The sequence below is a fragment of the Melanerpes formicivorus genome, unplaced genomic scaffold (genome assembly GCF_026170545.1).
Source record: "Melanerpes formicivorus ecotype bairdi unplaced genomic scaffold, bMelFor1.0.p_v2 SCAF_14, whole genome shotgun sequence".
In the NCBI taxonomy this organism is placed as follows: domain Eukaryota; kingdom Metazoa; phylum Chordata; class Aves; order Piciformes; family Picidae; genus Melanerpes; species Melanerpes formicivorus.
This window is the reverse complement of record NW_027142366.1, coordinates 15,615,065-15,631,262: the sequence shown is the minus strand read 5'-3', so window position 1 is coordinate 15,631,262 and position 16,198 is coordinate 15,615,065. Positions and strand designations below refer to the sequence as shown.

General features: G+C 36.7%; 1 protein-coding gene across 41 annotated transcripts in view; it reads left to right on the top strand.

The window, feature by feature from the left end:
• RBFOX1 (RNA binding fox-1 homolog 1) overlaps positions 1-16,198 on the top strand; it is an 881,269-nt gene that overhangs the window by 859,014 nt on the left and 6,057 nt on the right. For 11 of the 41 annotated variants that reach the window (XM_068147194.1, XM_068147190.1, XM_068147188.1 and 8 more), the window contains one exon: positions 5,760-5,812. The exons of the other annotated variants lie outside the window; for them this stretch is intronic. In XM_068147194.1, the coding sequence (XP_068003295.1) occupies positions 5,760-5,812 (53 nt within the window). The remainder of the gene's footprint in view (positions 1-5,759; positions 5,813-16,198) is intronic. 41 annotated transcript variants of the gene reach the window in all.

The window sequence follows — 16,198 nt, the reverse complement described above, 5'->3', positions numbered from 1 at the left end:
GGGAAAATGCAGTAGTAGCTTGATGCTTTTTTAGGAATACATAGTAGCACAGACAAAGCAAGCTGAGCAGAGCCATCCTCTGCCAGAGTGAGCCACTGCACAGAAATTTTTGAGGGGGAGCACTCAGTGTACTCACCTTCCCAAAATAAGGTTGGAATTGTGCTTTCTGATGGATTAAAGTCACAAAACAAGCAAACAAACCCCAACCAAAAAAAAAAAAAACCCACAAAAACCCTTGAGAGCCATACTCTGAATCTCTTCCTATCTTCCACTTCCAGATTTGGAATTTTCTAGCCGACAAGAAGCCAAATGATGTCTGTGCAAGGCAGGATCATCCCTGAGGCCTATACTACCCACCCTATCTCTACTATAACTTTCTGCTCTTTCTGAGTTCCATTCTACTTTAAGTTGCCAGTGGCCTTCAAAATAGTCTATTTAGATGTAGAAGAAGTGGTAAAAGTTATGTTGTATCTGTGTAATTCAATTATCACAGCTTTAATATTTAGGAAATCTTTCCCTCTGTCTTCTAAGTGAGGAAAAACTCCTAACCTTCCACACATGAAGAAGCCTAAAGTTCTGTATTATATCCAAGATGGTATTAATCAGAACTTCTTTCTCTATTTTGGGACCTATTTGACATTCCAGGAGCTGAGATCGCTAGTGTTAGTGTCTAGGGAGATGGGAAATATTAAGGGAGTTTTGGCAAAGGAAAGTCAACGCTGTTCCTTGCACAGAAATGCTGTTAATACTAATATTAACAACCTCACTAGAATATTGAGTATCTCAAACCAGAAACTAACCCATCAAATATGTAGAGTGAAAGCAATTAAAAAAGAGTCAAGACAGTTTAAGCATGGTTACAGAGAAGATTCCTGCAGAAATAAAATCTATATACACTGCTAAGCAATTACAAATTGTTGACTTTTCTACTAAATTTCCCATGTAAGGCCTACTTAAGCTTAAATTTGGTGCAGCTCTGCATGTAGCTTCTGTACAATGTCAGGATGCTTTAGAATGAGCATGGAGAAGTTTTTTTCTGTACTACTCCAGCCCAGTTAAGGTGACTGGTGAGAAGCAAGACTCGAAAGGCAGCTTAGGGTTAGTCTTCTTAATTAACTTGTCGTAGTATGAGCATCCAGAAGAAATTATGCTATGGTATTAAAAAAAGGGGGCAAAGACTTTTTTTGTAAAAATCAGGCCACCCAGGAGGCCTAATTTGTGTTAGTACATAACATCTACTGAAGTCATTTGTAATTAGTAATTTTTTTCACCAAGTAGCACGTATAATAAAAATCTTAGTCAAACTTCACTTAAATTCCTGCCCTTCACTTGCTTAATTAAATATTTTGGTTTTATACTTTATTATCTAAGCTTTTTAACTCAGAAGCCTGCTTTGATTTAGAATAGGGCACTTTCAGTCAGGTGATAAAGTTCAACCCGAAAATGTTTTGTTATGCTCTTTGAAGTTTGATTCTGCAGAGTACAGTTCTGATTCTGACAGCTGGACTTTTTCTGCTCACCTCATGCCATCACAAAAACTTGCAGGCAATATTTGGGTTTACAGAGCAAGCCTTGTCCCTCTCTAAATACAAATGATTAATTTAGTCATCCTTGAGGGCATAAGCTCTGATGTTGCTGATCAAGAATCTTGTAAGAAAAGGTCTTCTGTAATAAAAAGTGTAGTACAGGGAGATACATGCAGAAAATCAAGCCTTTTTTTGACCCTGTGAAAAAGATGCTAAGGTAGAAATGCTGGCAGAAGGTTGTGAAAGAATGCTCTACTAAAGCTATTCTCCATTCTACCACAAATTGCATCTATCTATGACTTTTGCAAGAAGCAAAAATTCACATGTGGGGTTTCTTCACAGAAGTAGGTCTGCAGATTAAACAGCAGTAGTGAAGATAAGGCTTTTGGGCTTTATGATGAAAGATTTTTTTTTTAAATAAATAGATCCAGTTTGTGCTATATCATGGCCTGTTTTCACCAAGCTAACAGCATCAAGGAGAGAGAAAGCAAGCACTTAATGTATTTGATATGCAAAAGACCTGCTGAGTAGAAATAGCAGGTGATAAGACTGCTAGGAGGATTTCTGTCAGATCTGGGCCCTTCGAGGAATGTATTTGTTAGGAGTCTGCCAAAGGGTCTGTGGGGAACAGAGCTGAGGAAATTAGGATGTATTTGAACCTTTTGAAAGTTCTGGTAAGGCAGGTTCAATAGCTGTCCCCAAGTACAAAAGAGCATCTAAATCATTTAATATCACTTTAGTTGTGCTCCCCTTCTGTGTCTGTGTGAATTCAGGAAATACATGAAATGTTTAAATGTTGGGGGGTTTATCCAACTTTAAAAATATGGTTATTAGCATACTAATAAAAATCAGTTTTCAGTTTACTAAAAGAAATAAGAAATTGGTAGATGAGCTCGAAAGAAGCAACGTTATGGAGAAGTGCTTGCCCTTGGGAATAGCTGCTCAGATGGAATGCAGCCATTAGGGAATAGCTACTTGGATGGAACACAACCACTTGGATTCCAAGCAGTGGGTTTCCATGACCCACACTGTCTGGGTTTCCATCAGAGAGCTCAGGCTGCCAGAGGGTGCCACTGCAGCAGTTACTGGGATTGCACGTAGCCCAGGGTGTGACTATCTGGCACACTGAATTTATCCAACTGTACATTTAGATCAGTGTATTTGTCGTGTTACTCTTTCAAGTTGTTTTGCTGTTTAGCTCCCTTACAACCAGTAACAACTTTTGAAATCATAGTTTTAAAAATTTTTACAAAGGTTCTCTGGGTTTTACATGTGAATGCAACTGATAGATGAAACAGTGAGAAGAAATAAAATTGTTCTGTACTTTCACTGTTAATACACAAATTAAATTATGGAAGCAATTCTGTATCTTAATAATTGAGCAGGGCTTACTGTATAATAAAGTTGGATCCACTTACACTTCTTGTACCTATCTGTATCAAGGGAAGTGTAGCAGTGATGAGGAGCATTAACACAATCTAAAATGCATTGTGAATTTTCACCATGCCTTACTTTTTAAAAATCCTCCTCTGTTCAATACACTTAGTGCATAAAACTGGTCTTTAAAAAGAACAGTGCTCTATGTGCAAAGGACTGAGGCTAGCTGCCCTTTTCCACATCTGATTGTTATGTACTTTAAGAAAGAATGCAATGCACCACAGTGTCAGCTTGCCTCAGAAGGACTCCTTCTGCAAGCTGTGGGGTTGTCCACGTGAAGGCATAATGCCTGCTTTGACCATCAGTTGTCAGTTCTCCCTCTAGGTCTATGGAAACAATAATGTAGAATATAACAAAATAAAAACCTGCCACAGTAAAAACATTCAAGCCATCCAAGTACCAAACAATTTCTTGCAATTGTTACAAATAACACCCAATTACTTACTAAAAGATGGAACTGGCTTATTGACCTCCAGCACCTAGCCTTGCTTGTCGTTCTCACGGTTGCTACGCTGAGCAGTATGTGACTGCCTCCTTACTTTTAAATTGATTTATGGAGTTGTCAAATGAATTTTACAAAAGCAAAATACAGGGAAAATAGTATCTGCCTCTGACAATCGAAGCACTATAAAAAGGAGTATTGCTAGGAGTATTTATTTTTTTTAATAAGTATCACTTTAGATTACCTTGATACAATTATTTTTCTACCAGTAATTAGCAAAGAGTTGGGAATAACAAGTAAGATTTCAGAACTGTTCCAATGACTTCTGTCATTCCAAAAGACAAATGGCAGTTAGTGTTCTGGGGTCTTTCTTTAAGTAACTAACCCAGCATTGTTATTCTTACAGATAATTCTCTGATTTGACATCTGAGGACCGAGTATCTGTGTCTCAGTATTCTATAACATCAGATGCTCTGGACAGAGACAAACAAGAGGAGTTTCTCAGCTGGCCACTTTAGAGGCAGTTTTTAGAATAGTCATTGTTTCATTTAGATGAGAGGGCAGTTTAATAACTTCACAGATATGAATCAGGTGTTTCTGTTAAACAGTAGCTGGTAAGTCTGCATTGCTACTGGCTGAGGCTCTTTTAGGCAAACATTGTTTTCTTTCTGTGTAGTTTTCGCGAGCGGTGATAATGAAAGAGGGGATAGTGGTAAATACAGTGACCAATTATACTTCTGATGAAATACAGAGGAGGTCTCTATCTACAATGTTAAATTTAACCTCTTCTTTAAAAAGAAGTTTGTCTCGTTAGTGTTGCTTGAAAGTAGATGTCAGCAACTTGTGAAATTGCTGTAGCTGGCAAAAGAAAGAGCAAAGCTACCAACCTGTATGTCCAAAGGAAAATGAAATTTTGATCACTAATTCCTACTCAAAGGCAGGTGATAGGGTAGAGGCAATGATCACATCCTGCTTTTGAGCTTTATCCTGTCCCTATATTATGGATTTACAGATTCTTTTTTCTTTTATTTTTCTTTTTTTTTTTTTATTTTTTCCCCCCAAAAGTGAACTTCCAAGTAATGAGGTTTATAGATGTCTAAATGAGAATTTAAAATCTCTTTAATACATTGAAGGTGAAGTAATAGAAATAGATTTTAGTCTCGTAGGACTTAACTCTTCAGGGTTCTGTTACTCCTAAGAGGTGTTTGCTCCTGATTTGAATCATGTTCACTAGGATCTTCAGAATGCTTAATACTTGACAGAGCTTTTGGCATCTTGCAGAACTGAGTTTTCTAGGCGGTCCTTAGTAAAAACTAGAACTACGTCCTTCTAACTCCTATTTGGTAGACTCTTGCATTATATCTGTGCAAATCATAATACCACAGGTTTTCACCATAACTATCAGTGCAGAGTGGAGGAGCTACATAAATTTGGAGTAAACTGGCACCCACATGTCAAAACTTCACCCAGGTCCTTTATTAATCCTGCACAACACAAAAATGATTTGAGGAAGCTGTGTATATGCTTATAAAGGAATAATTTGATGTTAATCCTTAAACATGGTTTCCACTAACCCAAATCCTGTTTGCTTTGACTTCGGAAAGGACAAATCAGGATTTGTGGCATAATGAAGTTTTCTGCATTTTGAAATATTAGTGTATTTAGCAGTTCTCTTTTTATGTTAACTGGTTAAAAAAAAAAACAAAACAACACAGAATTTTGCAAGAGAAGGTTTCTATTAAATTACTCTTACCTCTAGCTTCTTTTCCTGAGATTCTGCAAAAGGCTTTTCTATGTATTTGGATGACAGTATATGAGAATATACTCTGTCATTTTTTTGATATATTTTCTTTTTTTTAATAAATAGAAGAAATTTCATTTTCTGATTGCATTCATATTAGACATTAAAAACAAAAAGCAAAAACCTTTTCCTTTCAGTAGCCTCCTTTCAGGTGCACGACGTAAACGGCAATTTTCTTTTTTTTCCAAGCGCTTTTTACATACTTTGCAGCAGTGCCCTTTGGTATCTCTAGCAATATAAATATTGTTTTCTTTTTTATTAGACTTCATAAATATATTGACATCTGTGACACTAAACATGAAGCTTCCAATGCAAGAGTTTGTACATAGTCCATACCCAAATGTCACCATTATTTCATTGAAAAGATCCCAGCATGTCTACCTCATGATCCTTATGAACTCTGTAGTACTGAAATACGTCAACACCTTTTTCTTGCTACATTCATTAAAATTAAGCACCCTTACCCTACCCCATCTGTAAACATCAAGTCAATTGGCAGCTAGCACATTTCCCAGTCAGCAAGCAGTATTGTGAATTTTATCTTCTCTTGCAGAAATCAATTCGTCTTCGTTGCAGCAGATGAAATTTCTTGTAACACCTCTGCAGGTAACAATCATTGATACTTCTTGATGCATCCATCCAGGTCTCAATATCCTTTTTCACATGCTGCATTTAATCGTAAGAGAAAGCATAGGAAAGTCCAGAGTATAAATCTTTGGAGTAGTTTAATTAATTTATAGCTTCAGCCTATAGGTTCTGCCATATAAAAGACTTTAGGTGATTTTGCTGACTTTGTTGTTTTATTTCCAGTTTAAATTTCATATGGCCTAGTACGTAAGGATATGTTACAATTCTAATAGAAACTTACTGTGCAATACGATCAAGACTGTGACTTTCAAAGAGCCAAACCAAACAGAACAAATCAAGAGAGTAAAGGCTTAGATGTATGTAGGACATTGTAAGTGCTTAGATTTAACAATTTTCTTTTCAACTCTTTGGGGGCAAATATTGCCCACAAGGGTACTGCAGACCCTGAAGCACTCACAAAGTCTATCCTATGGATAAGATAGTGGGAGAGAGGGTCTTTGTCTTCAGAGGATCGCTCTCTAGTAAGTAAAAAGTCTTAGCTGCTTTGCTACTCTACTATCATGTTGTAAGCCATGGGTACAGAAGAATGAACGATGGTTTTAAAAGGTAATGGTAATTTATAAATATATTGAATATGTCTAGGGATTTTCTCTCTTTTAAGCAGTAGAGTTTGAACAATCTTAGTCTTAATTCAGGTAAGGATGGTATTATGTCACTACATAAGAAATCAAAACCAAAATAAATAGTAACAGTGGTGGGACATACTCTGCCAATAATGTTATGAAAATAATCTACTGAGTTCCTAGGAGCTGCTTGTATTGAGGGATGAAAGGGTATGTAGTGTGACACAAAATGTTGATATTGAGAAGTGTTTATTTACAGAGCTTTACATTAGCAGAAATAAGTGAAAGGTGAAGAGTTTTTTGCTTATGCCATAGTGGCCTGCATAGAAACAAATGAAGAACCATTATTTGTGGAAAAGAGTATAGCTAAAGCCAAAATATGCTGAAAATGTAACAATCTATTTTAGCCACAGCATTTTTGGTGGTAATCTGAAAAGTTCTTCTGTAATAAAACCTGGTTTCTCAAAGTCCTAAAACTTTAAGAGAATACATTTTGAGAAGTCAACAATTGATGCTAGACTTGAATCTTGGCTTTCATTATTTCTCTTGTACTTCCTCCTCAGCTGTGGTTTAGAGACAGCTGTAGTTGGGAGGCAACTAACTGATAAATCTAAGCCTTGCTAAATAAGAACAACTATCACTATTCTGGCCATTTTTTAACTCAAAATTCTTGAGATAGAGATGTGATCTTGAATATTTTCCTTGTCCTGAAGACAATTTTCTGTTTTACAGAGCGAACTTTTCTAAGCAATAATTATTTCTCTGATTACAAAGACATTTTTTTTTGCTCTCCATTCAGGTATAATTTAATTGCCCAAGACTATATTTTATCTATTTGCTATGACACTACTTTGAAATTCTGGTCAGAAATACAGCAATCTTATTTTTCAGTAAATTCAGGGAACTTTGCAGAGAAGAAAATGGATCTCTGTGTGTATTTATGAAAACTTTTCAGTTTACCAGTTGATTACCTTTGTTGAAGTGATTCAACAGTAAGATATTCTTGTTAGTACTGGTTTTGGCCATATGATGAGCATCTCAATCATAGGTGACTGTCAGTGCCTTTTTTGCAATTTGATCTGAAGGAGAAAGCTAATGAAAGCCTTTAACTGCTGTTACTTTTATACTTAAGTTTTCGTTATAGCATTTACAAGACTTTTTTGGCTTTATAAAATAATAATTCTCTGGCCCATATTCCTGTGGTACAAATTGCCAAAGTTACATTTGGTCTTTCAAATTTCTACCTTGACTTTCAACTAACTTCATTATCTGCTGTTTTGTGTTTTAATACATGGATCATATATAGAAATACACGATTTTTTAGACCCAAAGCTAACCTTCCTGTGGTTTTCCAGATGCATGCAAAACACTTGCAGTACAATTCTATAGTGCTATTTTTTTTAGTGTTCCTACATTCAATTACGGTGATTCAACTTTGTTTGTAAAATTGATATAAAGTGAAGACACTGCTAATATGCTCAATGTTTGAAATGTGAGTATATGTATGTTTGTATTGTTTCCTTGTAAAGAATGTGTGTGTTTGTAGATTGCAAACAATTACATAACAAGTAAACAGATCATTGGATCTTCAGCAGCAAAAGGAAATGGGAGGTCTTGGGTGATTCTGCTGGTAATATTCACTGTTCTCTTCCTAATACTTTGTCATTCCTGCCAGAGGACACTTAGTTCTCAGCAACATGATGCCACTTTTGATTTGGGAATAAAGTAATCATGAATAAATAAATGTGTTAATGAGCAGACAGCATGTCCACACACACATTTCTATTTATGTGTCTGTATCTGTTCTTGCATGCATTTTACTTAAAGAAAACCTATTCAAGTATCTGACAGAAGGATCCCTCCATGGGAAATTTGAAAATATTTCACTCTTGACTGCATCCAGTGCATTTGGAGGCTAAAAATAATTATTCTTCAGAAAAGAAGTCCTGTGCTTCTGGGATAGATCTTCTCTGGCAGGCATGATTAAAGAGTGCTCAAACAGACCTGAACTAGAATAGAGTTTGTCCTCTCAGTTTGATGATAAAATTTTAACAAGGATGTCTGAAGATTTTTCTCTAGCAAATCTCTGACAACAGGTACATTAGGGGAGAATTAATCCTGAGGATCCTGGCTGAGGGGGCAATGAGCATCTTGTCCTGGCAAGCTCCCAATAATTCATAATAAGCCCCAGAATAAACCCATGTTTTATTTACGTGTTGCTTACAGAACATTGTTCATTTTGAATCTTTAGTGGTTTTAATGATTTCCTCCAATTGATGCTCAATATATATTTTTTGGTTTTTATATTTTAGGTTTTGTAATATTGAATTCATAGTCTGTAAAGAAAAAATATTTTGTAGTGCCTTTTCCAAGTGCATTCTTGGATGTGTCTGCATATTATGTTTTATGATTCTTGTATAAATATAAGGCAGGGTCGTTATTTTGTATTTATATCACTCTTTATTTCTTCCTCCAATTTTTACATGTTATCCAATTTCCCTCTACAAGCAAAAGAATCCAGTGTAGTTGCATGCCTGGTATTATTTTTCTCCCAAATGTATATGCAGTTTATGATTTTGATAGAGAGAGAGAGTGTGTATATATAAACCTGAATTTGGAATGAAGTGTGGTGGAAGTGGATATAACATCTGTCCAATTGTGACTGTGTTTACTTAAATTTTTGAGCAGACTCATCCCTGGGAGGCAGGATTGGGTGTACGAGTGTGTGTACGTGTGCAGAGACATGTGTTCTAAAGCTTTGGAAGTTGACGGTCTTAGATTAAGATACTGACCTCCATTTAGAGGTAGATGCAGTCTCTGAAACAGATGAAACGTTCTGGATGGTTCCATTTTATAACTCTAGGGAGAAATGGTTCCTAAAAACAGGGAGCTTAAAGAAGCAAACACTGGAGTTTGTACTTTTGGACTAGTTTGAACATAATGGCAATTTTTAATTCGATCAAGTAATTGTCCTATCTGCTCTAATGAACCTGTCAACACTATCACTACCACAAATTTCACTCATAAACAATGGCAAATATGGAGATATTTCTAACCAAATTAAAGACTATTTGACAAAGGGCTTGGCATGGTTCGGGTGCCCGTTGTGGCGTACCTCTGCCATAGCGCATAAAGGATCATAGCTGGTCACTATCCTGCCATAGGCCCTTGCATATATGTCATTGGCTTATTCACGTGTTTGGTGGGAGATGCCAATCACATTAGACTGTTTGTTTTTTAAAGGGATTTCTGAGAAGTACCTATAATCCAAGGTGCTTGGGAAGAATGCAGTTTCAGAGAGATTTCTTTCAGCCTTTTTGAATTGCCGTGTGAAGACATATGTTCAGCTGTGAAAGGTTTTCCCTTTTAGTATTGCTGCCTATGGGTTTGACTTAATTTCATGAAGCAATTTGACTGGGAAAATAACAATTTTGTATGAGATGCTTTTATTATCACGTTATACTCTTCCACTAATCAAATAAAATAAACCATGAAGATGAAGGAGAATCTGAGCTCTTTGTGCTAGTGTTCATTTAAGGCTGTACTGCTGTTCTCTGTGAAAAATAGCAGATACTGATTTTTTTATTCTTTTTTTTTCCCCCCTTCTCTGGAAAGACTAGGAAATGTTGTACTAATGCACAGTTTTAAACTTCTTCTATAAATTCAAGTGTCCTTTATGTTGGCAGTTTAAACTTGCCTTTACTGCTGCTGTATATGGTTGCTTATATGGAATTCAATTTGTTACGGCTTTTACTGCTCTTGGTAGTAGTGTGGTAAAGATGTTCAGCTATTGGGTCAGTTGATAAAAATCAGTAAACACTCTGGTTATTCTCTGTTCTTCTTTCATGAAGTTTGATTAATTCCTTTTTCTCACCCAGTGAAAACACTGGCAGCCCTTTCTGGCATCTTTGTCATTATCTCTTTGACAGCTTGCCTTCCCGGTGCTTACAGTTCTAGGTCAGTTCGCTTGGCTAGTCAAATGTGACAACATGACAAGATTAAGTAGAGCTGAGGTTCTGTGATTTGTAAATGGAGGATTTGCAGTGTGAAGCTCCTTTGATAACAGAAATAGTGAATAATCTCTGTTTGCCCTCAACAAGTGTGTGGGAGCATATGTACATCTGTACTGGGTTTTTTTGTAATGCAACAAGAAGATTTTTTTCTCCTGAGAGACTGAAAATAGTGCACATGAAAGGTGGTTTGTCTGTGTGCATGTATATATGGTTAGATACAAGTACATTAAATAAGGAAGCATCCAGTTTCAATGCATTGAGATCATCATATTACATTTAATGTACTTTTAAAAAAAGGCAATTGCACGTTACAGAACTTTACACACAAGCACAAAAGTCTGCTTTAAAATTTAATAAAGTACCCAGTATATTTATTATTGAACTAGATAATAATGTATTTGCAGTTCATTGCCCCAAAATACAACAGGAATAGGAAAACACTTTACAGATTAAAGGAATACTTGGTTTTCATTGTAATACAGCAGGGTTTAGGTGTCATCTCAGGTTTCCCCAGTGGCTTTTTTAATGAAGTTTATGTAAAGTCTAACTTTCTTGGTTAGAGATTATACAGAAAGGTATTGTTGGTAGCATGGAATTATGTTAGATTTTTAGCTAAGCATCAAGTGAAATCCCCACGCTTGTGTAAATCCAGACAGCAAGGCTGACTGAAACTTGAGAGAAAGCTTTTAAGCTAAGGTCTGTCTCTGAGATTGTTCCATGGCAGTTTCTCAGCATCAGCTCAAGGGGAAGGTCACCTCTTGTTGCCCTTCTCTATTTCAGCAAATGAACCAATATCAATCATATTTCTTTACATGCTTAACGAAGTGGCAGCTCAACTTTGGGTGTCCTTTAATAGCTAACAAACTTCAAAAGAAGCTACAGGTTGGCATAGAGAAATAAAATTTCAAGTCAGGTCGGAGAACCGGTGACCAAGTTTTCTGCGAATCAAGCCCATCAATTAGCAAGAAAATTATTTGGCCATCAGATGTGATGTAAAATAAAATCCTGAATAGGCTTCTCAAGTTTCTTCTTGCTTCGACCTGCAGGAAAAAGCAAAGACTACCTGCAATATTTCATTCATCAAGGATGTATTTGTGAAGATCCCTTCATGGAAATCTTTTATTATCAGTCTATCCCTATGGTAGACTATGGTCAAGTTTCTTCATCTTTGTGAAAACCTCAGAACGTTAATACTTTATTTATAGAACATCCCTCATGGCTCTCAAGGTGTACAGGAGTTCAGCACCTTGAAGTTTTGCTGTTTCATTGTTCTGTCTGTCTCTGCTGCATCTTCCCAATTCTTTCTCTGCTCCATATCACAAATCTGTAAAGCATTATCACTCGTGGAAGAGGAATATGATATGGAACAAAGTATTTGATGGTCGTCCTTGGTAGAATCATCTTCGTGTTTGACACTGAACATTCAAAACTTAGCATAGAGAATTTTAGCATTCTTAACCTTTACAATCAATGACAAGGACTGGAAAGTGGCTTCATCAGCAAATTATTTTCCTTGATTTTAAGTAGGATGAATGTCTTTTCCTCATTGTCTTCTGAGATACATAGAGAGACTGTAGAGATAGTCTCACTGCTCATTCAGATGATAGGAATTCCTAAAGTTGCTTGGTGTTAATATCCAAAATGGAATAAATGGATTAATTGCACATGCTTTGAACACTCTAAACAGGTACCATCCTGCTATGGTAAAGAATTTTAAGTTAAAGGACTACCACTGCTGAAGAGTGTTGAACCATTGAGGTTAAAATACTGCTTAGCAGTGTGGTGTGTAACTGGTGCACATACTGCCTGTGTCATCTGTCTTGCTATCATTGTAGTTGTATGACCAAGAGAAAGAGTAAGATGTTAGTTACTGGAATTGTTTATCTGGGTAATACCAGGTAACACTTATTTGCCTTGTAGTCCTTCCAATTCTTTTCACTAAAATCTTTATGTCTTTGTTTAATGTCTTTGTCTAAATTTTATGGCAATTGTGGATCTGACACAGGAGAGACGGGGATTTCCCTTTCCGTGCCACCTGCCACCAGCACTAGTACCCAGTTTCTGTGTGAGCAAGAAGGGCAAGGAGCACCAAAGCACTCCCCCTGCCTGGCCAAGTCTCACCATCCTGTTTCCTTTTTTAATGAAAGTTAGTAATAATTGCCAATGCAAGAATTTCAGTAATTGAAGGTTATTCTGGTTGAAGATTCATCCTGCATAGGTCTGATGAAGAAGCAGTTTTATTACTTGATTGTTTATTTATAAGTAAAGTAGTAGTAGTAAAGAGTGAGTAACATTGTGGAAAAGTTAGAAACAGGAGCTTTCCAGCAGTGCGCTTGGCTTGTAGTATGGCAAGTAGTAGAGGATTAGGTCAGACATAGTACCAGATTTTAACTTGCCTTTTTGTAGTTCTTAAACAGATGAATTCTTCTCTATAGTTCCCCCAGCAACTATATCAGCTTTAAAAACTAGAAATTATAACAATCACAAAAATGTCCTCAAATTCTTAAAAAATACAATTATTTTACAAATTATCCTTCTATTCTTGTCAAATCATACGAGGGAAAAGTATTAACTTAGTTTATGTACTGTGAATTTTTTCTTATTAATGTTTTTTTAACCCCCTATAGTATATACATACTGTATTAATATTATAATATTAATATTACAGTATTATATATTATACTATACTATCATTAAGCAGATTCCAGATGTTTCCAGTATCAGAGCTCCACTCTGTCCTAGGTGTATATGGGAGTACAGCCTTAGTATCCAAGAGCTTAAAAGCCTAACGTGCTGGTTACAATTAGAATCACAGAATCGCCAAGGTTGGAAGAGACCTCAGAGATCATCAAGTCCAACCCATTACCACAGACCTCATGACTAAACCATGGCACCCAGTGCCACGTCCAGTCCCCTCTTGAACACCTCCAGGGATGGGGACTCCACCACCTCCCTGGGCAGCCCATTCCAATGGCTAACAACTCTCTCAGTGAACAACTTTCTCCTCACCTCAAGCCTTAACTTCCCCTGGCACAGCTTCAGATTATGTCCTCTTGTTCTGGTGCTGGTTGCCTGGGAGAAGAGACCAACCCCCTCCTGGCTACAACCACCCTTCAGGTAGTTGTAGACAGCAATAAGGTCTCTTCTGAGCCTCCTCTTCTCCAGGCTAAACAATCCCAGCTCCCTCAGCCTCATATTGTAGGGCTTGTGCTCGCGGCCCCTCCCCAGCCTCGTTGCCCTTCTCTGGACAAGTGTCTCAATGTCCTTCTTAAATTGAGGGACCCAGAACTGGACACGGTACTCAAGGTGTGGCCTTATGAATGCAGAGTACAGGGGCACACTGACTTCCCTGCTCCTGCTGGCCACGCTATTCTTGATGCATGCCAGGATGCCATTGGCCTTCTTAGCCTTACTTCCCCTGTTTTTAGAGACTTTAGCAGTACCTACTGCTGATAATTTCAAAGAGAGATTCACTTTCAAAGGTGCTACTAAAATAAACCTCACAACAAATTATTATTTTTACTTCTCTTTATTTTGCTGTGGGCAACAATTTGCTCCTTTATGTATTATCCTAGCAATTTTAAACACTCTACTGAAAATGATTGAAGGAGTTTAGGAGTAGTGTAACATATACTGTGATTTTGGTGGGTAGTTTACAGCTACATGTATAGATGTGAGCATGGCTACACTGAATTTTTCCCCCTTCCCCCCAGCTATTTCCCAGTAAGTTGTTAGTACAGCTACCTAAGAACCAGTGCCAACATGCTAACAAAATGGTAGCAAACATCAAATTTGCCTGTTATGTCCTGAATGCTTGTTCCAGATACACTGGAAAAGAGTGGAACTTACCTGGTTCTAATTAGCGATGCATCGAAATTGTTCATTAGATGAGAATTTGTTAGTGCACATATTGGTTTTGATACATTGATTTGACTTTCTGTCAAATACCCAATTGCATTGACTATTAATTTGTTCAAAATACTTTGGCATTTGCATGTCCTAAATTTTAGTATGTTGCTTACCTAGAATGATTATTTCCAGTGTAAATTTTCAGAAAGCATTTAAATGCCACTAATTTTAATGTGAAATAATCATGCTGGCATAACAGTGAATAAATGAACCAATGACTATGTGACTGAACTAGCTTACTGATTTTCAGTGTGACAGTGGAGTTTAAATCCTTCTTACCATTTTCAGCATGGAAATCAGAATCTATTCTGCTAACCTTCTGAGCTTCTAAATTTGGTGTCATGCAAGGGTGTGTTTAAAAATTAGCATTTAAAAAGAAACCCACTTGCTTTAAGTTTAAGCTGACACTGTTCCTTTCCTCTGTGGAAATGAAATTTATTAATCATAATAAAACCATCATATTCTGAAGGTAGAGGTCACCCTGAGGAGAAAAAAAAAAGTCTGTTCATCACAGAGGAATTTCAATGCATTTTTTTCTTCCCAGACAATATCCAAGCATGTATTCTCTCCCCTTTAGAAATGTCTTTCCCCGTGTTTATGTTTGCGTTTGTCAAGTCTGTTTAGGAGGGTGCAAGAGTAAGGATTTGCAATTCGATTTTATATACTTTATTTTCTTTTACAGAAGGTTTGGAAGACTTGCCTTTTACCTGTTATTTTGGTTTCTGTTTACTTTGCACGTTTGTCAAAGTGGAATTTCAGTATCCTGTCAAAAGAAGTAGTGTTTCTTACTTTAACAAGAACATAAGCATTGCTAATTCTGAAATACCATTTTTATGGGAATATCACAGTACAAACTTCAGCATTATCCTAATAGAAATGTAAAACTGTTTTTAAGCAGCAGGGATTAACTTAGGTCACAGTTTTCATGTTAGGATTACTTCACAACTCTTGTTTTAAGGAGGAAGCAGAGTTTATGCAGATGAATAAAAAAAGTCATGTAAAGCACTGACAGTAAGTTATGACTCCTTTGGCAAAAGAGTAATAAAAATGTACTCAGAAGTAAATACTATGTTGAAGCAGTAATATTTTCTTTTGAAATTGCTTAATGTGGATTTTTAGCCATATTTTCCTTATACTTGTCCAGATTTCTGTAAAATGTGGATACAACACCAAAGGAATATGTTTTATTACATCAGGATTGTAAACTTGCTTGTTACTTCAGTAGCTGGGTTAAACATGCTAATAATTTCGTAAGACTTGAGCACTATGTCTTCAGGTTTTTTCCTTCCTTACACTTTAAGCCACCCTGGCCATGGCTGACACATTAGACTGTCAGTTTTGTGGGGCCCTGTGACATAGTCAAGGATCTGGCAGGAGTGGGATGCATCGTGAAGACCAAATACAGTCCTGCTGCCAGGAATGGATCAGAGCAGTGGAAACCAAAAGCTCATGAAGCCCCAGTGTAGTTAACTGTTTACACTAGACCAAAATTAATGGAATTTTTACAGAACTAGATTTACAATGCTGGCTGAGCATTGCAGTAATACCAACCAACCAGAGAAAGTTTGAAAATATGCTGAGTGTCATTGCTTTTAAAATTAAGTCCTGGCATTAAGGCAAGTGTAAGAATAGTACACACAATTCCTCTTTCATGTTATTAGGGAAATTCATAGTGCTGGAAACTAGTCTAGATTTAAATCAATAATTTTCCCTTTCTAGATGGTTTCTTACTCTTTGAATGAGGTTTGGTTTGAGAGAATTAATATGAATCCTTGTACATTAAAAATAGGCATACAGAGGAAATTGTAGGTGACCAGGACATCAGAGATTCTGTTGTGGCTGCTATCCAATCTAACTAT